Source organism: Curcuma longa, chromosome 11 (assembly GCF_044706935.1).
Source record: "Curcuma longa cultivar G26 ecotype Majalengka, Jawa Barat chromosome 11, ITB_CL_G26_1.1, whole genome shotgun sequence".
NCBI classification, from domain to species: Eukaryota; Viridiplantae; Streptophyta; class Magnoliopsida; order Zingiberales; family Zingiberaceae; genus Curcuma; species Curcuma longa.
The window spans coordinates 5,316,958-5,343,912 of NC_133871.1; the positions used below are offsets into that span (position 1 = coordinate 5,316,958).

The 26,955-nt window shown below is 35.0% G+C and overlaps 1 protein-coding gene across 2 annotated transcripts; it reads left to right on the top strand.

Moving 5' to 3' along the window:
* Window positions 1-461: 461 nt before the first annotated feature.
* LOC141838258 (myosin-6-like) lies at window positions 462-26,457 on the top strand. Of its 2 annotated transcripts, none has more exons than XM_074725685.1 (39): window positions 462-922; window positions 1,356-1,484; window positions 1,557-1,700; window positions 1,803-1,948; window positions 2,032-2,188; window positions 2,313-2,371; window positions 2,518-2,677; window positions 5,975-6,124; window positions 6,220-6,356; window positions 6,443-6,589; window positions 6,727-6,828; window positions 9,349-9,406; window positions 9,532-9,633; window positions 11,415-11,452; window positions 11,543-11,669; window positions 11,915-12,085; window positions 12,176-12,307; window positions 12,927-13,036; window positions 13,116-13,182; window positions 14,784-14,961; window positions 15,088-15,293; window positions 15,503-15,622; window positions 16,098-16,196; window positions 16,432-16,644; window positions 19,264-19,424; window positions 19,707-19,812; window positions 19,901-19,939; window positions 20,028-20,111; window positions 20,194-20,364; window positions 22,153-22,308; window positions 22,433-22,612; window positions 23,344-23,472; window positions 23,556-23,626; window positions 23,727-23,826; window positions 23,905-23,961; window positions 24,810-24,866; window positions 25,497-25,577; window positions 25,743-25,849; window positions 25,949-26,457. In XM_074725685.1, exons 1-39 carry the CDS (start codon window positions 920-922, stop codon window positions 26,061-26,063), a joined length of 4,569 nt encoding a protein of 1,522 aa, XP_074581786.1. In that variant the 5' UTR covers window positions 462-919; the 3' UTR covers window positions 26,064-26,457. The 2 variants fall into 2 exon arrangements, with proteins under 2 accessions (XP_074581786.1, XP_074581787.1); XM_074725686.1 differs by having other exon boundaries at window positions 13,119-13,182.
* The last annotated feature ends 498 nt before the right edge of the window (window positions 26,458-26,955 follow it).

Genomic DNA, 26,955 nt, shown 5'->3' on the forward strand with positions numbered 1-26,955 from the left:
GAGCGCGAGCTGCTGAGCTGTCGGTTTTGATGTTTGATAGCGCCCAGCTCGAGCTGCTGAGCTGTCTCTGGCAGACCACTCCTGTGAGTGCGTCCTCCGAAGGCGCACGGTCAGGGGCCAGCTAGCGGCTAGGGAACAAATTGCGCCGAGCCACGCCGAAGGCATAATTTTAACTCAATGGGCCGCGCCGCGCCGCGCCGTGTATGGCTTAAATCGGATCGGGTTGCAAATGCCATGACACCGGAACTAATGGGAAAATGCGTTACAAATCTGGGCTAAATGTTAATTACTGAAAGTACAGGAGGCAGATTGAAACAAATGAGAATTGTCTTAAATGTAAGGGGCAGAATGAAATTTCACCAACGCAACGCCCGAGCGAGTGCTACGCCACGTCCGGGCTACGTTGATAAAACTCATCGACTCCGGGCGAGGAGAAGGAAACGCTTGCGACTAGAGAAATTAAACGCGAAGAAATCTAAGCGGCGATCGAAGCCTCGAGGGATCTTCGCAATAGCAGCAGGGGGGAAGGTGTCATTAAGGGTGCGATCGCAGGAGCGGCGGCAGGAAGCCCCTCTTCCTCTCGCTCTCTCTTCTTCGAGGCGCTCCGAGCGGGGAGGTTGAATAGGACGACGCGGGCACGGCGAGGTATTCGGCCTTTGTGCCCTCGAACGGATCTTTCCGAGGCGGATCTTGGAGTCACGGCGAGCAGGGAGAAAGACGAAATATTTAATGGCCGAGAGAAGAAATATTTGATCTTTTCGGACGGAAAGTTCCTTCTTTTTATTTTTCCCGTTAGTTTTGTGGGGATCCTACTTGATTGTGTGTGGGCATTCTCATTGGTGCGATCTGGGATCTTTGGAAGTAACGGCCTGAGGGAGAATCAAGGAGATCAGGCGTTGACCTGATTTTGGTGCGCGAAATGGTACGTTACATCGCTCTTGTACCTTCCATTCTCTGGAGATCTAGCATTCGGTGTAGTCCGTGCAGGTTTAATGTATGTACAAAGGCTCCATGTCTGCGTTGAAGCAGCTGATTGTTGTATTCCTATAAATATGTACGGCAAAGTTTTAAGATCTTAATTTACTTAGAATTATAAGCCGAGAAATTTAGTGAATACTAAACCAAACATGTTTGCCTTTGGTCTTCCAGTGCTTTCGTAGGTTAGTTTCTGAATAAGGTAAAATCGTAAAATATGTTGTCTTTTCTTTCAATTGGTTAAAAGATCAAATAAGGTGGATTGAGTGATTGATGAATGCCGGTGTCTTATCATTGTCAGTAGTCTCTGTTGATTTATTTACTTGCTTAATTTTCAGTATTTATATGGTCTTGGATTTATTGTTCTCATTGCTTAACAGGCCAATCTTAGCAATCCTACAGTAGGGTCACAAGTATGGACTGAGGATCCTGAAGAGGCTTGGATTGATGGGGAGGTCGTGGAAGTCAATGGAGATGAAGTCACGATCACCTGTACTTCTGGAAAGACAGTAAGTGTTTTACTCGAATATTCTCCATTTCTAATCAATTGCTATTTTATGATATACTGTTTACCACTGCAGGTTACGGCGAAATTGAACAATGTGTACCCAAAAGATACTGATGTATCACCTTGTGGTGTCGATGACATGACAAAGCTAGCTTATCTGCATGAACCAGGTGTCTTGCTGAATTTAAAGTCAAGATTTATGATGAATGAAATATATGTAAGTATGGATTGTGGACTTGATGTATCTTCCCCACTTTTTATTTTATGGCATTTTAGATAGATATTTTTCACTATGCTAATGTATTGTCCAATTTCTCAGACATATACTGGGAATATACTGATTGCTGTGAACCCTTTTCAAAGACTGCCACACCTATACAATACCCACATGATGGAACAGTATAAAGGGGCAGATTTTGGTGAATTAGCTCCCCATCCTTTTGCAATTGCCGATGCTGCATATAGGTAATACTCATATTTTCTCTAAGTTAATGCTACTATATCTCCTTTCCTGATTATTAATATGGATATTCTGATCTTAAAAGCAGACGCATGATGATTGATGGAATAAGCCAGGCAATATTAGTAAGTGGAGAAAGTGGTGCTGGAAAAACTGAAAGCACTAAGATGCTTATGCGCTTTCTTGCTCATATGGGTGGTAAAGTGGCAACTGATGCACGGTCGGTCGAGCAACAAATTTTGGAGGTCACACATTGAACTTTTTCTTTATTAGATTACAAATTTTGAACTATTGATTTTGTGCCTACCAAAGAATGTCTTCATCTGGAAACTAACTTGAGTATCATTTACTATTTCATCTTTGGTCCAGTCCAATCCTGTGCTTGAGGCATTTGGCAACGCAAAGACAGTACGGAATAATAATTCCAGGTAGTTAATCATTATTTCCTCACTCTTTCTCACTTCTCTGTTCCCTTTTCCTTTCTTTATCTCTTGGGTCAATAAAATGGAAGAAAGATTTAAGTGGCAGATTGGTTGTCATTATGATGATCATGTTGAATTTCCTATCTTGTCAGTCGTTTTGGAAAGTTTGTTGAGATCCAGTTTGATGAAAAAGCAAGGATTTCAGGAGCTGCTGTCAGAACATACTTGCTTGAAAGATCTCGTGTCTGTCAAATCTCTGATCCTGAGAGAAACTACCACTGTTTTTACATGCTATGTGCTGCTCCATCTGAGGTAATTTCTTCTCTTGGTGGTTATAGTCCTTTTTAAAATACATATTTTTTTCAGAGATAGAGATCTAGTTATTTATAATCAATAATTTATTTACATAAAAAGATTGTTTATTAGTTTCTACACATCATAAGTTCCGGCATAATGGGAATTAATCACACAACAAAAAACATGATGTATGTCACAGCTTGATTGAGTTTATGGATATTATTATTCCACTATTGTACATCATGCAAGGCTCTACCATTAACGCCCTCTAAGTTTTTAGCTCAACATGGAAGAAAACCATCTTATATTGAGCTAATACATAAAACAACTTAAACTTTGTGGTATTCCTCGCTACTCACAAGAGAACTTCTCTTTTCCTTGCTGAACCTGTAAAACTATCTGGCCTTTTGTGGCCTCATGTGTGTGTCTCTGTATGGCGGGGGGGGGGGGGGGGGGGGGGGGGGGGTTGCACTCATCATGCTTGCCATGGTCATATTAGTATCAGAACCGGTCCTTGTTGTACAAGGGCCTTGGGCGAAATTATAATTTTTGGGCTTTGACACAATAACATATTTAATTTTTAGAGCTTGATAAATTATGATTTTCAATCAATAAGAGTTTGAAGATAAAAATTTTTTATACGAAACAATGCTCTCCAAGCAACTAGAGTTCCAAGACAAAAAAGAATAATTTCTCCTATTTAAAATGATAATGATACTCTAAATAATATTTAGAACATACAAAAAAGAAAAAAAAAAGTCGGAGTTTTTTGAATTGCAACTGCAAATTCCATTGAAATACTCTTTTTCTTCTTCGTAGTGAAGAAGCTCCAAACTGGATGAAGGTCGTCATCGAATATTGAATTTTTTTGATAACCGCTCATAATATTTCCTTGTTTGCTCCACCAAAAGGTATAAACTTCGTCAGATCAAAATATCAAGAAAAACATTTTGATGCACAAGGGAAAATATACAACAAGGAAATTTAAAAACCTGTGTGGCTAAAAATAAGAGAAGGAAACAAAAAACACAAGTTGCAAGCATGAAGTTGGTGAATGTGCAACACAGTTCGAAGACCTGTATACCTCACTTGACTGGTAATGAGATAATAATTTTATCACGTAAAAATTAAACATATGGACTACTGGAAAAAGTTGATTAACTAGTCACTTATTAAAAGTTCCGTGCTACTTTGGAAGACACTAATTTATATATTTGCAGCTTAATAGAAGTTAATTAGTAGATTCACAGCATAAAAAAGTCTACCTATATAATGAATTCAAAATGGACAAGTTACACTCTGTTTAGCATGTGGTTCTTAAAAACAAACATTCAAGGCAAAATAACAAGCATGTTGGTCATGAAACTAATGGAATACCACGGTTGAAGATAAATAAAAACAAGCCAGTAGGATTAAGCAAAGAGAAGTTAGTTATATGTGGCCTTGTTAAGAAGTGATCAACTTTTTTTTCAACATTACAAGTGCATCCATCAAACAATGGCAACATCATAACAATCAAAAAAGCTTAACTAAAGGGCAGAGAGGGAGAGAAAAATACCAAAGAAGCTAGATCAACGCCACTAAAATTAGAACATTCCTCTACTAGACCAACCCAATCTACATCTTCTAAAATAGACATCTCTCGAGAAAAATCTTTATTCTCTTCGTTCTCATTTTCTACAAATTTTTCATTTTCATCATTTTCGTTTATCACAAATTCTTTATTTTCATCATTCTTGTTTTCAACAAAATCTTCATTTGCATTTGATTCATTAGTTAAAATTTGAACTAAGTTTTCTGTTGTGTCATGTGATTCTTTACTAAAATATTTATTCAATGAACCTCTTAAGCTTTGGGCTATCTCTTCCTCTTTTTTTTTTTTTTTTTTGTCTTTTTTGATATCCAGATAGTTGTTTCATGATGATAGATAATTATGAACAATAAGCAATAAGCAAAGAACAATAAAACCTAATATGGAGGGGCACTTTCGCGGCGTGTGGAACTGTAGAAGCTGTTGTGGCCTGTGGGGGCCGTTTGTGGCAGAGATTTATAACCCGTGGAATGAACAGAAAAAGGATCTGGTGACGAGATCCACAATTTGTCGAGATCTGGTGCTTGTGCTTGACGGAATGAACAAAAAAAGGATCGGCGATTAGGGCTCAAAAACTAGTTGACCGTTCAAATTTTTTTTGGATGGACAGATGGACAAAGAATTACAGAGTTGACTGCTCAATTTTTATTTTTGGATCCGATCAAAGAATACTTTTAATATTCTTTGAGAGACAATAATTAAAAGCTAAGAATATGAAATTTAACTAAAAAATTAGGGCCCTATCAATTTGTGGGCCCTGGGCAGTCGCCCTGGCCCAGGGCCGACCCTGCATAGTATATTCATTTCCGTTGGCCTTCCTGAATCAACTGGGTAATTGACCTAAGCACTGTCAAGCGAATTTATTTTATCATATCGAGTTGCGACCTCAGCACTGTCAAGCGAATTTATTTTATCATATCGAGTTGCCTTTCTTTTGCGTTGGTCTTACTTGAAGAGATTATAATCGCTAATTAAAAATCATAAACCAATATTTGGCTGATCAGTTCACTCTATGTGCACATATACATTGCTTTGCTTCATTCTTTCACACTTGTATTTTAATTTGCTTCATTCTTTCACACTTGTATTTTGATTTTTTATGCCTGGTGAGAATTAGAATGTTGTATTTTGCTATCTATAATTTGAGTTCTTGTGATGCTATCCTGACCATAAAAGGATAGCAAGCTGATCTTCTGTTCCGAGAATTAGTTCAAGTCTAATTATGTGAAACTTATTGAGGTTGGAGCATATCCTATTGTTGCAGTCTCTGTGGTAGCAGGTTTCCCTTTCTACTTGATAAAAGCGATATCATGTATCCCAAAGAGAGAAAAGATAAATCAAGTTTAATTGCACTCTTTATTCCTGCACCAGAAACCTAGTCCAGCATTCAGCCACATGATGAAACTGTCCATTAAATATGTTAATATTCCCCCCTCCCCCCCAACTCAATGCAACTATATCAGAGTTTCATGGGAACAATTTTTCTGTTTATTACTTACAACTTACATGTTTACTTTTTCAAGTATAATAAATCTGAGGGAACTATGGGAATCTAAGGAGGAGAGCCAGAATGAGAAATAAGTAAAAATAAAAAAGATGCTAAAGTGATTTATTCCCTTTATTCTTGTATTGCTCTATAATCAATCATAGTTGGCTAAGTAAAAATAAGTATGATTGATTAGTTGGCTAAGTTGCACTCAGTTGCTGCAATGGATAAGCAGGACATTGACAGATACAAATTGGACCATCCTAGAACGTTTCACTACCTTAATCAGTCCAGCTGCTTTGCACTTGATGGGGTAGATGAGTCAGAGGAGTACTTAACAACTAGAAGAGCCATGGATGTAGTTGGAATCAGCACTGATGAACAGGTACAATTTATCCTGTTTCGTTCTCAAACATTTTACATCCTTCTATTAAGTAGGTAGTTTATTTTATGTTTCTTTTTCGTGTGTGCTTTATTCAGGATGCAATTTTCAGTGTGGTGGCTGCCATTCTTCACCTTGGAAATATTGAATTTGCCGAAGGAGAAGAACCTGATTCATCTGTACCTAAAGATGATAAATCTTGGTACCATCTAAGAACGGCTGCAGAGCTTTTCATGTAAATCTATTTCTTATCACATGTCCAATTCATTGCACTTTTATAATCTGTAAACAAATCTCTTGAGAAGTCAAATAAATTTTTAGGTGTAATGAGAAGGCTCTTGAGGATTCCTTGTGTAAAAGGATTATCATAACTCGTGGTGAGAGCATTACCAAAAATCTAAATCCTGTAGCTGCAACTCTTAGCCGAGATTCTTTGGCAAAGGTTGTCTACTCACAGTTGTTTGATTGGTCAGTGTCGTTGAATTGCAACAGACTTGTGAACATTTTTGTTAACTGATACTTGCCTTCCAGGAATTATTTCAAAATATTCAATATTCATTTTGTATGACAGTCTTAGTCACTTTGCTATTTACTTGTGCCTGCAGGCTTGTGAATAAAATCAACTGCTCAATTGGCCAAGATCCTAATTCAAAAATTTTGATTGGGGTGCTGGATATTTATGGATTTGAAAGTTTCAAGACAAACAGGTGCTTAGCTGGTATGCTTTTATATTCATCATTGAAGACACCAAAAAAATCATGTTGTGCATCAAGTTTGGGGCTGGGGGTGCCTCATTAGTTATTATGATCATTCCATTGGTTTTTGTCTTTTCTGTATTCTATAATTCTGAACATGTGACTTTGGCGCAACGGTAAAGTTGCTGCCATGTGACTTTGATGTCATGGATTCGAGTCGCGGAAACAGTCTCTCGCAAAAATGCAATGTAAGATTACATACAATTGACCCAATGTAGTTCGACCCTTCTCCGAGACCCGTACTAGCGGGAGCTTCGTGCACCAAGCTGTTTTTTTTATAGTTCTGAACATCTATTTTCTGCATTAGAAAAGAAGTTTCCAACAAAATTGCTTGTATAACCGGTTTTTGTCAAAAGAAAGAAACTTTTGGCAAAGGCTGGAGTACATGTATTTCATTAGCTGAAAAAAGTTGAATTGCTTGAGTCTTGAAACATATGCTTTGCCTACCCCTATCATTCTTAGGTCTTACTAGTTCCTTTTTTTCCTATAAAAGGAGGAAATTGCTAAGGGGGAAAAAAAAACTTAGGGGAAAAAACTCAGAGAAAAATAATTGCAAAATAATTTTATCTGACTAGTTCCTTGGAGGGAAAGAAACAGGGAGGAAATTAAGTCTTAAAGCATTATTTATCAAAAACATAGAAAAATATTAATGAAAAATATATTTGAAAATAAAAAAAATCATTACTTGGAAAAGTGAGTTTTCCACCTAAATTGAACAGAAACTATATAGAGGAGAACTTGAGGAAGATTTAGATTTTTTCTGAGTTTTCCTTCATTTCTGCCAAAGGAAATAGAGAAAAGTGTTACTAGGAATTCTTTTTGGTAATTTATTTCCTTTCTATTTTCCTTCCCTCTTATGAAACACCATAAGAGTCTTGGCCCTAATATTATTGGAATTTATTCTTGATAAGAGATAATAGTTATATGATAGATTATCCTTCCATGGGATGTGTTAAGCATTAACTATTATGTCAGAGTCTAACATATATTACACGTAAGTCTCAACTTATTACACACAAGTCTCTTTTAGTGAATGTTTTACATTGTTATTTCTCAGCTTGATATCAATGTAGGTAAAACTTTAGTGTTTTTTTAAAATCCTTAAGGGGAGGCCACAAGTTTAACATGATAATTCAGTCTTCCTCCACCCAACATCGCTTACTCTCCACATCTCAATTTTCTTTAGTTCCTTCACTCTCTTACATTTCATTTTTTAAATAGCCCCACTAACACTTAATGCCCGTCTCCTCATAAGCTCTCGCCAATCCTCACTTCTCTCCCTCTACTTTCCCCACATATTTATTTTCTTCCCCCTTCCCATGCACTCCCCATTATATATTCTCCATCATCATGGAGTTGATCTTCATGTAGATTGCATCACTCACAATGTGGGCAGTGTCACAGGACGTCTCAATGTGGATGCATGGTGATCTTTAGCACCACCATAATAAGTCAATGATTGGTTCTGTATCTCAGTTGTCGGCGACCTCCACAACTGTATGTTCTAGTTTCACATTCTTGTCACACATTCTGCCTTGTCACACAACCTTGTCACCATGACAGAAACCTACACCTTTCTTGCCTTCTAGGTCCTACCCTAACACCAAGACAGAAACCTCCTCCTATTCTCCTTGCCTTCTATGTTCTGCCCTCTTCTTCCCCTATCACCCATGCTTCTGATCCATACAGCCTTGTTGCCACCCTGTAAGGTGTTGAGGGGGGAGGAGCAATAACAACTAAGGAGGATGAACTCGTTGCTCAACAAGTCACTGCTACAACTTCTTTGTTAGGAGCTCCATTCCATGTGGGAACTTGCCTCCACATTCAAGTTGGCGCTTGGTGTCACTTGAGATAGGAAATGACTAGTGGCAGATAGGAAGTGACTCTTTATTGCTGTATTGCCAAGTGCAGTATTCGGAGTCATGTATGTGTTCCAAGTGATTGACTAATGATTTTAGATTGGGTTAGGTCTACTGTACATCACTTATCTTCTTCTAAGCTTCTTGTACTGATATGATAACAGATATTTTCCAACTTGTTTTATTGCCTTCACTATATCCATGTAGCTTACCTTAAATAGTTAGGACAAACACTTGCCAAGAGCGGCTTGCCTATGCAGAGCGGTATCTCTTTCTTTCACTCACTATGCAGCCTTTTACATGTATACTTTGATGCATATATTTGTTGAAAACATGCTTTTCTTTAAAATTTATACTTATTTCTGGTTGACTTTATTGGCACAAACACCATCTATTTCTCCTAATGCAGACCTCTTTGATCCTGGAGGATAGATATTGATACAGATGCATGTGGCATATATTCATGTTGGAATGTTGATGCCCTTCTACCTATGAATAGTTGTATTTTTTTTTCTCTACCTATAAAACAACATGTAGCTAATCATTTACTTATTTACCTCCTGTCTGAGCTTAAGGTCCCTCCATTTGATTCTAACATATTTATCATTTGCAGTTTCGAACAGTTTTGCATCAATCTTACTAATGAAAAACTGCAACAACATTTTAATCAGGTTTGAGCACTAATATTATCATAAAAACTGGATGAAAGTTCCTACTTAATAGTTGTTCTGCTGAGAATGCAACATTTTTATGTCTAGAAGATGATTGTTAATCTGTTTTCTGCTAATGGCAACAGCATGTTTTTAAGATGGAACAAGAAGAATATACAAAAGAAGAAATTGATTGGAGTTATATCGAATTTATTGACAATCAGGATATTCTCGATCTTATTGAGAAGGTATGTAATGAGTTTCAACCTAAGTTAAAGTTTTTTTTCCACTATAAATCTTTAGGGTTATGACTGGTGAACAAGCTTCTTTTTTACATTTGCAAGATACCAATTCATCTATATGGATTGCAAAATTCTCCATGGTGGAACTTTGCTATTCTAAATATTTTCTTTCTTTTTCCATTACAAAATTACCCAAGTAAATAAATTGCAAAATCACTGTAAATTGCTTCTGTGTATCTTGTTACATCTTCACTAGTTTAGTTAACAGAGATGAGTTGTAAAGAAAAACAATCTCCTTATTAGTGATGATTATCTGTCATCTCCCATGCTTAACAGTTTATATCTGACATTTCAAATTGTCCTTTAAGTGAATGAAGGATTATGATCCATAATGGTTTTGCTTAGCACTAACTAGAGAGAGCCACTTATCTCTTTGTCAACAATGAACAACAGAAGTTAGTAGAGGCTTTCTAGGAATGTAAAAATTGTTTCTATCTAGAATCTACCCTATACAGTTTGATATCATGATGAAAGGATAATACATCAAAATTATCCTTGAACCATGGCCATGTATAAATGGTATGTTTGTGTCTTGGAGTCACGGTTTAGAATTTCGTTCCGTGCCGGTTGAAACAGTGAAATTTACTGTTTCGCCCACCGTATGACACCGACATTGCGACCGGCATTGGTACCGCAAGGTCGCGGAGGCGCCGCGATCTCACAGTGAACTCCATGAAGTCGTAGAGGCCGCTACGATCCCGCGGCGACCACGCTCGTGAGCGCACTAGTGCGTGGGTGGTGATGTAGGAAAAATTACTTAGGTTAAAATTTAAAATTTTAAGTTAATAATTTCTATCAACTCCTAGTTATAAATAGGATAACCTAAATAGGCTTAATTAAACTCTAATAAAACTATCCTATTAATATATATATATATATATTATTTATTTTAATTTCAAAAATATATAATAAATTTTTATTTATTTATTTATCATATAAAAGCTTTGCGATTTCGTATTTTTTTCTTTTTTTAACAGTTTTTTAAAATTTAGATTGAATTTTTTATTTTTAATTAATATATTTTATATTTAAAAAATATCGAAACTATATTGGCACGGCATAATACGACACCGAAACCGTATCGTTTCAGTCTGGGATCGAAATCTTGGCATAGGTTGAGATTTTAAACCATGCTTAGAGTACTATGTGAGCTATGACTTTTTGCCCAGGATATGTGATGATACACCAATAGCAGTAAGATCTAAGTATGCACTTCAAAGATCATAGGAATTTTATGGAAAATTATTTTAGTTAACTTTTATAATTGACAAATATGTATTACATGATGATTAATTATTGTAATCAATTTCTAAAATGTCAGAATTGGTCCACCAGATCTGAGTTTTGGACCAGTATATGTGCTAGATAGCATGCTGTAACATGGAACACTATGCCATATTAGATTGTGTACTGGTTTGATTGGATTTATGAGTCGATATCTATTGTCTATTTTCTTTATAGTAAATTAATTTGAGTCGATATCTATTGTCTATTTTGTTTATAGTAAATTAATTTCTTGACATATTAATGAGAGTTTACATAGTTTGTAACAATGACAGGGAAATAGAGAAGACTCCTGTTCTAACTAGCAAATCCTAGGCATACCTGTGTATTTTTATTGTTTTATGTGTGGTTCATAGTTGTACACTCATATGCACTTCGTTTTAAAGTAAATTGAAATTTCAGTATTAAGAATATATTGCCACCCTTCATTGAACATTTTTCAGAAACCAGGTGGAATAATTGCTCTTCTAGATGAAGCTTGGTATGTATGATAACACCCTTTCAATATTTCTATTTTGTTACATTGCATATTAATATTTTATCAGCAGCTGATGTATGTTCATATTCTTAGTATGTTGCCAAGGTCAACACATGAAACATTTGCTGAGAAGCTGTACCAAACATTTAAGAATCACCAGCGGTTCATCAAACCAAAATTTTCACGCTCTGACTTTACCATCCGTCATTATGCTGGTGATGTAAGTTGAAAATCTCCAAACATTTAAATTCAACTGGATTGATTGGACTTAAGCAGTTTTGTTAACTTCTTTGAAGTGGCAAAAAACTGATTAGTATGCAATAAGTGCATAAATCTGTTGAGCCTAGCTTCAGTTTGAACTATGGTTCATACTCCACAGTCTAGATACGATCTCTTAGTTTCTTCCCCATTTTGAGTAGTTCTTGTGCATGGTCAGGAATGTCATCTTTTCTTATTATCTTTCAGGTTACATATCAAACAGAACTTTTCTTGGATAAGAACAAAGATTATGTTGTTGCTGAACACCAAGAACTCTTGGGTGCTTCAAGGTGTCCCTTTGTTGCAGGTCTTTTCCCACCACTTACAGAGGACTCATCTAAGTCTTCGAAGTTCTCATCAATTGGTTCAAGGTTTAAGGTGAGCTGTCGGCCTTTTCTTTTCCATTTTGCAATTTCTGATGCTAATATGCTGTATATGTACATAACGCTTGTGTGCACATCTTTGCAGCAACAACTTCAAACTTTATTAGAAACTCTAAGCCATACTGAGCCCCACTACGTACGATGTGTAAAGCCCAATAATCTTCTGAAACCAGCAATTTTTGAGAACACTAATGTTCTCCAGCAGCTTCGTTGTGGGGTAATGTTGCATACACTTAGATTATTGCTATGCGTTTGTTTTTGTCTACCTTGTGCACACATTCGTTTATCCCGAACTATTATTTACATGTAAGACCAAGCATTGTAGATGGACCATGCTGCTAGATACCCATTTGAGCACTCCTTTTGTTGCGTAAATGAGTTGATATTACTTGGTTTACCATTCAGCATTTCACTGCCATGAGTTTCAGAAGTTAAAATTGGTACTTGACTAGTTTCTGAAATTTTGGTCTCTATACTGTTGAAAAGAGTCCTGTTTCTTCTATCTACATGCTCAGTTCATACCAAATGTCATGCTGAGAGCATGTTGAATTATAGTTGCCAAATCATATGATTCAAACAACAACAAGCAAGCTTTATCCTACTAGGTGGGGTTGACTATATGGATCTTTCTACGTCATTGAACTCTATCCCATATTATATCATCATTTATATTTAAATAAAATTTATCTTGTCAAATCATATGATTCATGATTTGATAATTCATCATACGATTCACACCTATTTGACAACCTTATGTTGAAATAGTAGTCATTTTTGTTAGTATAATTTTAGTGTATCAGTTACATGCACAGATGCTTTACTTCTGTGGCATATAGGGTGTGTTGGAGGCAATCAGAATAAGCTGCGCTGGATACCCCACACGGCGCACATTTGATGAATTTGCAGACCGGTTTGGCATTTTTGCACCAAATTTATTGGATGAGAGGTAGTTGTTATCAATCTCAGTGTCTGGAAAATAAGCATCTTGGCTTATAATTGGTTACACTTTTTTTTCTTTTTCACAGTAGGAATTTTGATGAGGTGACTGTTACTAAGAAATTGTTAGAGAAAGTGGGTCTCAAAGGCTATCAGGTAAATAAAGAAGTTGGCACTGAGAAGCATGATATTGCATTGTCTCCTTGAAAAGTCCAGTTATTTGCAGGTTCATCCAACATCATCCACATGCTCCATACAATTTGTTGCTAACTTTTTACATTTACATCTGGTGCTTGATTTTGACTGCCTTTGTGCGTTGCTATGGAAATCAATAAACATGAAAGTTTTAACCTACAAGCATGCCTCTGCATTGTTCGTAAGGAGCAAGAGCAAAGTAGGGAAGATGAACAACAAAATTTTTGGGTCAAGTAGTTGGAAAAGGTTATTGTCACTGGAGATATTACCACAAAGATGAAACTAATTTAATTTTTAGGAAAGGAAAATATCCACGATCCACATCACCATACTTTAAAAACAGATTACCAAAAATGCATATATGTTACTACATCCTCTAAATTCCTTATGCAGTTAATAAAAGATTAAGTCATCTTCTAACAGGAGCAATAGTGCAGAATAATAGTCATATTTCAACTCATTTAGCGATATAAAAATTTGATCAAATAGTCGGGACTCATTGCTTGTTATTCTATAATAATATATAATAGTTCGATAGTATGAACGTAAGATAGCCATAAACTCTCTGATCTACCTGACTTTCATGAGCTTTGTATGAATTTGAAAGAATTCACAAAGATAAAAAATAAGGGTAAAAACCAGAAGGGCACCCTTAATTATCAAAATCATCAAAAGGGTACCTCTTTTTCAAAAAAAGTTAAAAGGGCGCTCTACTTACCCTTACTCCAATGTTGCTGTAGCAGCTACAACGTGTAAAAATAAATTATTTCAATTTGGTCAAAAAAATCTATACATAGAGCACTTTTATATCAAAAAATTCTTTATCAACTTGATCAAAATTGCTCAAATTTGATTAAAATTACTTCAATATGGTCAAATTCACCATAAAACTGTTGTAACAATGATTAATTGACTGTTACAACGTTGTAGCAGCCAATTAGTGGCTGCTACAATATTTTTACTGTGAATTTGTTCATGTTGAAGCGATGTTGATCAAGTTTGAGAAAAAAATCTTGACGTAAAAGTTCTCTATGTATAGATTTTTTAACCAAGTTGAATTAATTTGTTTTTATATGCTGTAACAGCTACACCGTAGCTGGTACAACAATGCTGGAATAAGGGTATCCTCGGTATCAGAAAATGGTGGGGTGTCCTTTTGACTTTTTTATGAAAAGAGGAGCCCTTTTAACAATTCTGATAATCAGGAGCACCTTTTTGATTTTTGCCAAAAAAATATCATTCAAAGAATTTCTCATTGTTTTTTCCTTTTCATTTAGGCTATTATAGTTTCGTATTCCATGTTAAAGTTTTAGTGGTAGACAGGAATGGTAGAAAGATGTAGTCAATGTTTTTGACTTTTTTTTCAAAATTTCTTTGTCCAAAAAAAGTGTGCAATAGATTTTCCCTATATGTTTTGCTAATTGTATCCGTAGTGGGTAAATTGTGCCCAATTACTTAAACAGTGGAAAGAAATTTTACATTTTGCCAAACTACATATTCTTGCAAAGACTTACCCAGTTTTAATGCTGACAAAATTTTAATTGTACTATATGGATTTCTAGATAGGCAAAACAAAGGTGTTTCTTCGTGCTGGTCAGATGGCTGAATTAGATGCTCGTAGGAATGAAGTACTTGGACTCTGTGCTAAAAAAATTCAAAGAAAAGTTCGATCCTATTTGGCTCGCAAACATTTCATCTTACTCCAAAAATCAGCTATAGTGTTACAGACTGCATGCAGAGGTAATATCAAGAACAGTGCATTAATTTGGTTGGTTTAGGATATGTTCCCTCTGTATATTTATGCATATTTGATGCCCAGAAGGATAATATTATCATACTAAAAGTAAATTTCATCCTCCGTTGAAGGTTACAATGCACATCAACATTATGAAAACATGCGTAGGCAAGCTGCTGCCTCAATAATCCAGGCATATTTTCGCATGCATCTTGCAAGGAAAATGTACACCAACAACTGTCTTGCATCTATTACCATTCAATCTGGTTTACGTGGGATGGTTGCTCGTAAAGAATTTCATTATAGGAAGCAGACAAGAGCTGCAATAATTATTCAGGTAGAAGAACATTGTGTTTTACCTGTCAACAAAAATTAACAATAGATTGTTGTATTGGTCTGTTAAAGAAGTGACATTTTTCAGTTCCATGAATCTATCCATATTCATAATTATTTTTTCTAGTTGAATATCGTCCCTAGCATATATATATATATCCATTCATCTATAAAATCAACCTATTGTATTAAGTCCAAATGTCCTTTTTTCAGAGTTATTTCCGCAGACACTTAGCGTACTTATGCTATCTGAGGCTTAAGAAAGCGACAATTACGATGCAATGTGCTTGGAGAGGAAGAGTTGCTAGAAGGGAACTACGAAAACTTAAATTGGTATTTTTTCTACTTCAAATATACTTTAAAATGCTCCTATATTATCTCGTAAAGTTTTGTTGTACAATTATGCATTAGATTGTTCCATAAGAAAGCACTTGTATTTTCAAGTAAGGAAAAAGGTTTGCCTGCAAATCTAGCAACCTGATAGTTTACTGAGGAGCTGATTTATGAATCTGTAAAATAGTTGAAAAACCTTATCTTTCAAGTTTCAAGTACACAACAATACAACATATCTTATCTTGAATAGTTAGCACACTGAAGGCTCATTTGTAATTGAATAGATAAAGAGAAACAATGTTCAATTATTGTTGTAAGAGTTGAACGGATAAATTTAGAATGTTGCCGTCAAATTTGTATGTTCTCTGGTATTCAGGTTTACTATCGATGAAAAATCACTTATTTGAGCAAACATTTGTGCTTTTACATTTTACTATTTTGTTCATCACCTTATAATTTTTTTCTTGATTTTTAGGCTGCAAAAGAAGCCGGTGCACTCCAAGAAGCTAAAAATAAGTTAGAGAAGCAAGTTGAAGAACTCACATGGAGACTACAGCTGGAGAAACGCATGAGGGTTAGTATGGTGTAAATTTTCAGTATTCTTTATCAAATTTTGAAAAGTGTATGAAGATGGTGTCTGGCTGCCATGCATAACTCATCACGACATGCTAACACTTTATGTGGTCAATAGAGAAATTCCTAAATATATTTTATTGACAAAAAGTGAATATTTTCAATGTAATTTATATTAGAACAAGTATGACTACAGATGTTTAGGTCCTTCTCATACCATTTACTTTCATTTGTAGCTTGACCTGGAGGAAGCAAAGTCTCAAGAAATTTCAAAGTTGCAAGTAGCCTTGCAGGATATGCAACTACAGGTTAAAGAAACAAAAACAATGCTTGCAGCAGAGCAAGAAGCTTCCAAGAAGACTGCAGAAAATGCTTCTTTGGTACATGAAGTCCAAGTTGTTGATACAGATTTGACGAATAAAGTCACAGCTGAAAATGAAAAATTAAAGGTGAGTTAGGTTCCCGTAGTTGATCCCTTATGAATTCTTCACTTGCCTCCTACAAAACAAGTCTAAGCACTAAGAGTAAATAAACTTTAATTACTTCCAATACAATGCTACTGGTCTATATTTCAAAATCACCTGTACTGGTGATACTTATTTGTACTAGTAGGTCTATATTTCTTTGGATACTGCTTTATATTGTTGTATATACCTACTGCCAACACAAATTTGGGCATTCACAAACTTGGATAAATATTTGTTGCAGTCTCATAATTCTACTATCTATATTTCTATTACGTAATAATATCTTCTTGGTAGATAGAGTTGTTGTCGTATGACCTTGTGGTCACGGATTCGAAAATAGTCTTTTGCAATGTAGGGTAAGACTGTGTATAATAGACCTAATGTGGTCCGATGCTTCCCTAAGACCTCACATTAGCGGGAGCTTCGTGCACTGGATTGCTCTTTTAATAATATCTTCTTGGTATGCTTGGAATAAATAATAGGTATTATCGACAACTAAAACAAAGAGTTATATTTGCACACTTATATTAACATAAAGGAGGATTCAGGAAAGATGTAGAAATGACAAAATCTCGTGGAGGGGGAGATTGATTGGGTCAAACAGGCGCTTCTTTCCTTTAGCAGTGTAGTGGTGATTACTAAGCTTGGTAAATAATAAAATAGTTTTTTGTTTCACTTGGACATTTGATCAAATTGAGAATTCATTTTAATTAATTTTGGTAATTGTCCTAATTTAGCTGTTGAAGTTTAATAATTATTAATTATATGGGAATAATTTTAATTTGGTTTAAGTTAATAGGTATCTTTTAGTATGGTAGATGTTTGATTCAGGGGTATTTATTTTCTAGTTAGTTGATATTGAGTTTATAAAAGTGATGTCATGTCTATGTAATATGCAATCTTTGATTAATGAAATTTCCTCTTTGTAATCGTTGTATGTGTTCATGCTTTATTTGTGAGATAGTTATTCATTTGCCTCATCAAATCTTGTCACCAAATTCTTGTCTGGTTCAACTATTTAATATTGGTGTTGCATCAACATTTTAATACTCAGGTAATGTTTAATGGGTGGAACAATTGTTGAGATTGAGGACGAGGAAAGATGAATAACAATTTTTTTGTTGGGTTGGGTTGACTAAAAGATTAAAAAAAAAGTGCAAATGAGTAGAGGTAGTGATGAGGCCATTTTGTTAAGTATTGACTTGGACCACATGAATCATAGCATGTCAAGATATTGTCCACTTTGAAAAGATAATCACATCTTTTGTAGTTCATCAAAAGGCATCACTCTCTTCAAACTCATAGCTTGAGACTCTACTTCAGTTAAAGTGAGGCTAAAACTCCCTTATTTGTGTGGTTCAATTGTTGGCCTGAACAAGACAATGTCGTGTGCTGTGTCGAACATACCAACACATTGTACTGGAGGCATCAAGGAGGAGAAGGGAAGGAGGTGGAACCTTGGCTCAGGAAACCCTCCTGCGAGGAGGATTCAAGTGAAGAGGAGAAGTCTTCTTGTGACATTAGTGGAACTCTCATGTGAGTAGCAATCGTTGCACTGGAAAAACCCTCACACGAGAAGTCTTAGCGCTGGTGGAACGCTCGAACTGGGAGGAATATCTACTAACAAAGTTCTTACTTGATCTAAAAGCCTAAGGGAAACATGAGTATCAACATTTGTATAGCTCCAACTGCATAAGCAGCATAGCACAAGAATCAAGAAAATTCCAGAATAGGGCATTTAGTTTGCAAGTATCCTCCAAATAATTCTTCTAGTAAAAATTCGTTAGAGTTCTAACACCCACAGCCTGTTTTCATAGGCTTGAAGCAGCAAATTATGGATAGGGAAGCAACATAAATGAAATAAACAAAGTTAAAGCATGATTTGGATTCTTGTGTTGTGTTAAGTGACATGATTGAAATACTATTCCAGTAACTTATCAAAATGTACAAAGTTAAAGCATGGTTTGAATTCTTGTATTGGGTTGGGTGACATGGTCAAAACTTAAATTAGTGACATTCAATATTGATTGGCACAGACAATTTTTGTCTATCATGCCAAAGAATATTGTAGTGTCACTTCAGGGAACTGGTAGTTCAAAATTGGGTCATCCTTACCTGTTGTTTTGAGTTTTTGAATGATAATGTTAATTAATTAGATTTATCTGTGTTTCCAGGTTAGTTTTGAAAGTAAATCTAGGCAACTCATTTTGGACTCGTGAGAAGTAAGATTTTACTTCTTGTGATCATTTTGGTTAAAAAAATTTGTCAGACTTGTTTTCTTTTCAATTTCCAAACTCTGTTCTAAAAAAGGAAAATTGGAAAGATTGAACTGGAAAATGTTTTAGGAAACCCCTAAATATTCAAATTGGACCTTGCAGCAAGCACATATTGATCAAGCATCAGGGTTGGTTTAGCATATTTGATTTAGGGCAAAATATAGTAGAATAAGTTTGCCTAATTTTATGAGTGTATTGTATGCCTTCGATGACCTCTTTGTTTCAATTGAGAATAGCATCTTGTGGGTATTGGAGCCGAGTGCTGATATGCTATGCTTTGTTTAGTTTTCTTTTTGCTTGCATAATGTTTTGGTATGAATTTCAGGCTTTGGTGAGTTCTCTTGAAACAAAAATTCAAGAAACAGAGCAAAAATTTGAGGAAACAAGTGCCCTAAGTGAGGAGAGGCTAAAGAAAATTCTTGAGGCAGAATCAAATATTGTTGAGTCAGAATCAAAATTAATGCATCTGAAAACATCAATGCAAAGGTTTATATAGTTATTGTCATTTTGTGTCTTTAGCGTGACATTATGATTTGAATTTAAGAATCAAGGTAGAACTCTGAATTTAAGTTCAAACCTTTTTGCCTTTGGAAAAGAAAAGGATTGAACTTAAGTTTAGAGTCGTACCTTGATTCTTAAGCACATTTTCGATTCAAAATGGATTTTGTATTTGAAAAATAAGGTTTGAACTTAAGTCCAGAGTTGTACCTTGATTCTAGACACATTTTCTATTCCACAATGGATTAAGTTTGTATGTTCCTACTGCAGTCTTCAAGAAAAGTTGTCCAATATGGAATCTGAGAATCAAGTACTGCGACAGCAAGCCTTAATGCTTGCATCAGTCAAAAACACACCCTCTACCCCATCGAAACAAGTACTTCTGCACTCTATAATATCTCCACCATATCTTTGCAATTTTTTTTCTCCTGTCATTTTCACTTGCATGTTGTCATTGCTTGCAGAGTATGGACAACCTTTCTCACCAATTTATGGATCATAAGGTCTGCAATAGACCCATGACATTGTTAATCTCTCTTTTGTGACTTCTTCCATGAGTTGACTTGTGTTACTCCTGCATTATTTTTGCAGGACCTACCAAACGCTCCTCCTCCTATTAAACACATTGCTAAGACTGATTCCAAGCTGAGGAAATCTTATGTTGATAGGACGCATGTAATGGACGTTTTTTTATCAAGGTTTAATTTATGTTTTTCCTATTCTTTGATAGGTGAATCACCTACTGTGTTTTACTCAGGAGAATGTTGACATACTGATCAAATGTGTGATTCAAAACATTGGTTTTGATGAAGGAAAGCTAGCAGCTGCAGTGACTATATACAAATCTCTTCTTCACTGGAAATTATTTGAAGCAGAGAAAACAAGTGTTTTTGACCGTCTTATTCAGATGATTGGCTGTGCAATTGAGGTTCTTGTTTACTACATAGATTTATGTTTATTTAGTTCCAACTACAACTATAATTGTTGTTACTCGTTGACCTGTTCTTCATTTCGAAAAGGAAACACATGTTGGGATGTCCAAAAAACTTGAACAGCCTGGCCTGACAAGTATTGGATTGTCAATATTTGAAAACCTGATCATACTGTTTTTAGTTAAAAATAAATGAAATACATAACTATGAAAATATTTCTAAAAATCTGATTAGGTTGGAAACTCCAGAAACAAATTGACAACAAATTATCCCAGTATGGTAGGCACAGCCTAATTTGGTCTTGGTGAAACTCAAATTTGATTTGCAAAAGAACCTATGAGATCTCTTTGAAATATAAGCTTCTATTATATCTTTTTTTTATTCCTTTCCATTTTCCATGTGCACAGTAGACATCTCAGCTGAACCTGGGTTAGATTTCTTAGTAGAATTCAATTGAACCCAGAATCAATTTTCAGCATGGACTAACCAAAATAAAGGAAATTGAGTTGGTTCGATATTAGTTGGTTATTCAATACTGGTTGCTATAAGTCAGTCCATAATCTGGTTTCGACCAACTTATATTGCATGTACTGTTGAATTATACTGGTATTCTAAAAACCCACAGTATCTTGAATAAAATGTGGCATAAACATATTGTTGTTGGTAAATGGTGAATAAGTGCATTTTATCCTTTCACACTAGATTAGTTTTCTTTTTTGTATATATAATTTCTGTATTTATTCTTTATGCTAAACTTTGTGCCCTTTGATCAAGCAGTTAGAACTTTATGTAGGTAAAACCAATTCTTCTTGTGATCGACTTTTTGTAGACAATGTTTGGTTGAATAGGCACTTATTCTTGTCACATATGTGCAATACTGAAGATCATTAAACTTATTGCACTGTAATTGATTTTGTCCTGTGGATGGAATATGTTCTTCTGGTGATATTTAAAAGAATTTTAAAGAGCCAAAGAATGCTTTTAAGTACTTATGCTCAGATAAATTATTTTTAGTTGGATGATCAACTTTGAAGATTAAGTACTTCGAGCAAAATATATACAGTATTTTGAAGCATCTCAGGTTACAATTTTCTGTAAACTTGGGAAATTTTTGACTGTGCAATTTGAGAGAGAGAAAAAAAGCATAGAATAGGGTCTGGAAAGGATGATCACTTTGGTTGGTTAAGGGCATCAATTTAATTCGTCCAGTCTATAGTCAGAAGCCTATTTCATTAGTTCTATCAGTTTCAAGTTTTCTTCTTTTCTTGCACTTGGCAGTTGACTCGATATCTATATATAGAATTATAGTCAGAAGCCTATTTCATTAGTTCTATCAATTGATAGATATTTATTTCTTGAATCATATATTTTACTTTCTAACTATATGTTGGGTAGAGATCAAAACTCAATTAGATGTCTGGTACTCGTTGTTTCTATTAAGTTATTTAGCAGACTAGTTTTAAGTATTGGTCCTTCACTTTTTCAGCAATAGCATAGATCCTTTCCTTGGCGAAACAAATTTAGATTTTCATATACTTAATGCACTTTTGTTTACTGATCAACTTGTATCAGTATTACTTGTTAAATTCCTTTGCTTTTTTGTCCATTAGCATACACTGTGGCCAATAAATTATATATCTTTTATTTATAAGAGTCAGATAACTGTTAAATTTCTTGGCACCCTTTTCTTGTACCATCTGACATTGCTAGTCAGCTATATCTCTTTTATTTTATAAGAATTGCTTAACTATAAGATAAACAAACCCAACAAATGTGTGATGCAGGATGACCAGAGCACTGAACACCTAGCTTATTGGTTGTCAAATTCATCTACTTTGTTATATCTCTTGCAAAAGAGTCTAAAAGCTGCCGGTGCAGCTGGTTCTACACCACGAGGGAAGCCTCCAACACCAACATCATTATTTGGGCGGATGACACAAGTATGCAATTAATCTGGTCTTTTCTTTGATATGCAATTTTGTTGTAAATTACACATAGTTACTGAACGAATTCTTCAGTAAATGTAAAATTCATCAACTTCATTTCTTGTGTAATGTGGTGCAGGGGTTCCGCTCTTCTTCAAACCTTCCTGTGGATGGACTTGCTTTTGTGCGCCAAGTAGAAGCCAAATACCCAGCATTGCTGTTCAAGCAACAGCTCTCAGCTTATGTTGAAAAAATCTTTGGGATCCTTCGTGATAATGCAAAGAAAGAGTTGGGCTCATTAATTTCACAGTGTATACAGGTGAGATGATTTTCATTTGTCTCCATGGTTGTCCATTCTGTTAAAAATTTTCCAGCCATTGCTCATCACAAAACTAAAGTTCTTAAATATGGGCAAAATCTACAACTTATGCTCTCAACACCACATGCACGAGTGGATTGCACTAGTTGGCCCATGCTCGAAGACTGACAATCTTAGCCAAGAGTGTAATTGTTTCTTTTGAGTATTGAGTATCAACATTGGCAAAATTTGTGATTGCACAGGCACTAATTTAATAACCATTCATCATTAGGAAAAATGTATATTTTATTATCTCATATTCTACTTGCCTCTGCAATTCAGTTCTACATAAGTTCATTGATTGCTTATCTATAATGCCTGTAACTGTTCCACTTGTTCTTTATGCTCTTTCATTACTCAGCTAGTATTACGTATATCATGTCCTACAGTACATACAGGTTCAGTCAGTGTTCACTGCATATGCTTTATGTTTGGAGAGAGGTTTAAATACCAGCCAGACACCAACTTCATCAGACTGGTCTGGCTGGCTTTGCTATAATCAGAGAATATGGAATTCTATACCAACTTGTATCTCTGAATAGCTTCTTTTAGATGGTACTCTTGTCTCTAACAGATGCTACCGGGACATATGACCATTAATGGCACTCCAAGTTATAAACATGCTTGATGGTGTTTTAAGACCTTAAGCACTCATTTATTTACTTTGCTGATAACATTTTTTGAAACTGAAGGTAACTAGGACAGTAAGAGCAAAAAGTATGCTGAGAGGGCGTTCATTTGGAAGTAATGCTCAGAACAGCCCATGGCAAAGCATCATTGACAATCTTGATAATCTCCTGGTAGTGTTGCAAGTGAACTATGTAAGGATTGTTTTGTTGTGTATAAATTAGGAACAAATGTTATTCTGGCAATTAGGTTAACTTGTCTGTATGTTGTATTTTAGGTACCCGAGATTCTTATTCAGAAGTTCTTTGTTCAAGTCTTCTCCTTCATCAATATTCAACTTTTTAATAGGTGAGTCTCTCTCTCTCTCTCTCTCTCTCTCTGTGAATATTGAATTTCAAATTTATTTACACGCCATTTGATTGGAGCATGTTATTATATGTTGTTATAGTCTTCTCTTGCGCCGAGAATGTTGCTCCTTTAGCAACGGAGAATATGTGAAATCTGGTTTGGATGAAATGGAATTGTGGTGTAATAAATTAAAACCGGAGGTAATTACTATATATTTATATGCTTTAGCAGGGAGACTCTGTATATACGTCTAATATTTTGGATTTTCTTAATTGTAGCTTGTTGGATCATCGTGGGATGAACTTAAGCACACAAGACAAACTATTGGTTTCTTGGTAAGTTCATTTTAATACACAGTGGGTTATCAATCTACATGGATAAGTTGTCTCTTAGATATCTGTAAATTCTGTGTACAATTTTCTTGAATGAATCATTAACTAATATCTAATGTCATATCATTCCATTTTATTCTTGAGTGTAATTGTAGTTTGTCCAGATCTGATACTGGTGTATATTGACTTGACATAGTTAGTTGTTCCTGTTAACTACACATTTATTTCTCAACGTGGAATTATCCCCAAGAAGATTGCAAAGAAACACTAGTTGACGTAATTCTATTTCTCTACTATTCAATTTAATTTTTGGTGGTTATACTTGCTACTTGATAAGAACCTGAGTAGCTTTTAAGTGAATATTAGTGTGTAGATTCTCAGTGTCCTCAGTAATTCACAATGCCGCTTCTAATTGACTATTGTCCATCAGCATAAATCTGCCAGCTAGTTTGGCATACTGACTGTAGGAATTATGTTAACCTGTAGTGATTTTTTTTATGTTAGATCTCTTGACAATCAACTGGCTTACTTCCTTTGCCAGAACGACAACTTAAACTATAAGTGTGTGGTGGCACTTATTTCTAGAATCAGATACATGTTCTCCTATCCAATTTGTGTAACTTTGAGATGGCAACCTTTTACATATTGTTCTCCTATCCAATTTGCGTAACTTTGAGATATTACATATTGCAGAGGACAGCGAGCATCCTGCCTTTTAGTAAAGGACACGTTCGTTATGTGATTGCAAGTGTTGTTAATTCACTTTCTGAAATATTCCTGTTTTTAGTTTGGAATAAAATAATAATAATACTGTGTTGTCTTCATCTGATGGTTCTTGGTGTCATCTGCAGGTAATATTCCAGAAGTATAGGATTTCATACGATGAGATAGTCACTGATCTCTGCCCGGTAAAGCTTACTCCTATTTACTCAAACTTATCAGATGCGCATCGAAGTATGAAAGTAGGGATGTAAATGAGCCAAGTCTAGTCAAATTTTGTGCTGTTCAAGTTTGTTTGATAAGTTAACCAAGCTGAGCCGAGCCTAAAATGAAGTAAGCCGTTGAAATGATTGTTCAAGTTTGGCTTGGTTTCTTTTTTATGAGCTTGAGCTTGGTTTGTTTAGATGTTATCGAGCTCTCAATTCAAGCTCGTTTTATTGTTTGAAACTTTTACATTTTAAATTTATTTAGTTGGTTATTGAGCTTGATAATACAAACTTGTTTGTTCATTTTGAAAGTTTGTTTGTTTATTTAACATATTAATAAGAGTTTTATTGATAAACATAGTTCACGAACGTTGTTCATGAATATTAACAAACTGAACATATATATGTTCAAGTTTGTTTGTTTAGTTTAACGAGTTGTTCAAGCTTGTTCATAATTGATCTTGCGTATTGAACAGACATAAACAACTCTTACCAAACTAAACACTAAACTTGTTCACGAACATTCGGTTCATTTACTTGCCTATCTGAAAACATGCGATGCTAACCATTTGAATAATTTTGATAGACAATGTGCCTCCGTTTTATATGCAGGGGCTGACTGTCCAACAGTTGTACAGAATTTGCACCCAGTATTACGATGACAAATACAACAGTCAAAGTGTTTCACCAGCTGTAAGTTCCAATGACTGAATCTTAGCATTCTGCAATGCTTCAGTAAAGGAGATATTACATTAAAATCCTTCATGTGCTATCCTCTTCCCTTTTCCTGTTAGCACTCTGAATTCCATACAAAAAGTCTTTTAAAACTAATAAGTTCTCTCATTCATTCTTCTTCAGGTACTTTCTGACATGAGTAGTAAACTAATGGTAAATGATTCCACTAAACCAATGGTAAATGATTCTGCGGACGATGAAGCTACATTTTTGCTGGATGATGATCTGAGGTAGAAACAATGTTATTTAATATATTGTAGTTGTGTTAAAGCTATAGAGCAATTCATTTTAGTTTCATCTCTCTTATTTATTTTTTGCTCATGATACAGCATTCCCTTCTCACTGGATGAAATTTCAACCTCTGTACCTGATAAGGATTTACTAGATGTCAAACCACCTGCGGAACTCCTCCAATATTCAGCATTCCAATTCTTACTAGATTAAAGTTTGGTGATCCGAGCATGCATATACTTTTCAACATGCGAAGGAACATCTCCACGCGACCATTCAAATTCTTTAAGATTCATCACAGATTCGTTAAGTCTGTCAGGCCCATCTGGGGGCTATAGTTTGCATTTCCTTTAGGTTTGTTGATTTAGGAGTGGAAGCAAATTTGCTCGTTGAGCTTTGTTCCCTTACTCGCGTGATTTTGGTTCAATTCTTTGTTTGATCCTATGAACATTGCCTTCAACATAGGCAAGAAGTTGTGTTTTAGAGATAAACTTGTGATAGAAATATGTTTTCTCCAGTTGTGTAAAGATTTGATATAAGTGCCAAGGGCAATTGTAGAGCAGTATACTGAATTGGTTTTTTGTAAATCCAGAAGTTATCATTATTGTCAGAGATTATTAGATTTTTATTATATTTATGGCTTCTTTTTTCCTTTCAAAAAAGCTTCACTTTGGTTAATTTCCTCATCCAATGGCTTATTTAATCAAGTTAAAGTATATGTACTATTATGCCATATATCTTTCAACGAACAAATGTAGGTTGCAGAGAGTGCTATCGAATCAGTATACTGTACCCTATTTTTATTATATAATTTGTAGTAATTTTCAATAAACAAATTGTTGTAATTTTTGATGAGATGCAAGCAGCAAAAAAACATATAAATTATTGAAAACAATCACATTATGTCTGTGAACAGTCAAATTATTATTGTGCAATTTAGATATCACAGATTACTCTTGTAATGTAGATAATATTGAATATAATAAATCGTTCTTCAAGATTTTGTATTGATTATCTCGACTAAATATTTTTACACCATATTAGATATAGAAATGTTTCTTATGTTAAATAAGAATGATAAAGTTAAATTCCTCTAATTATCATT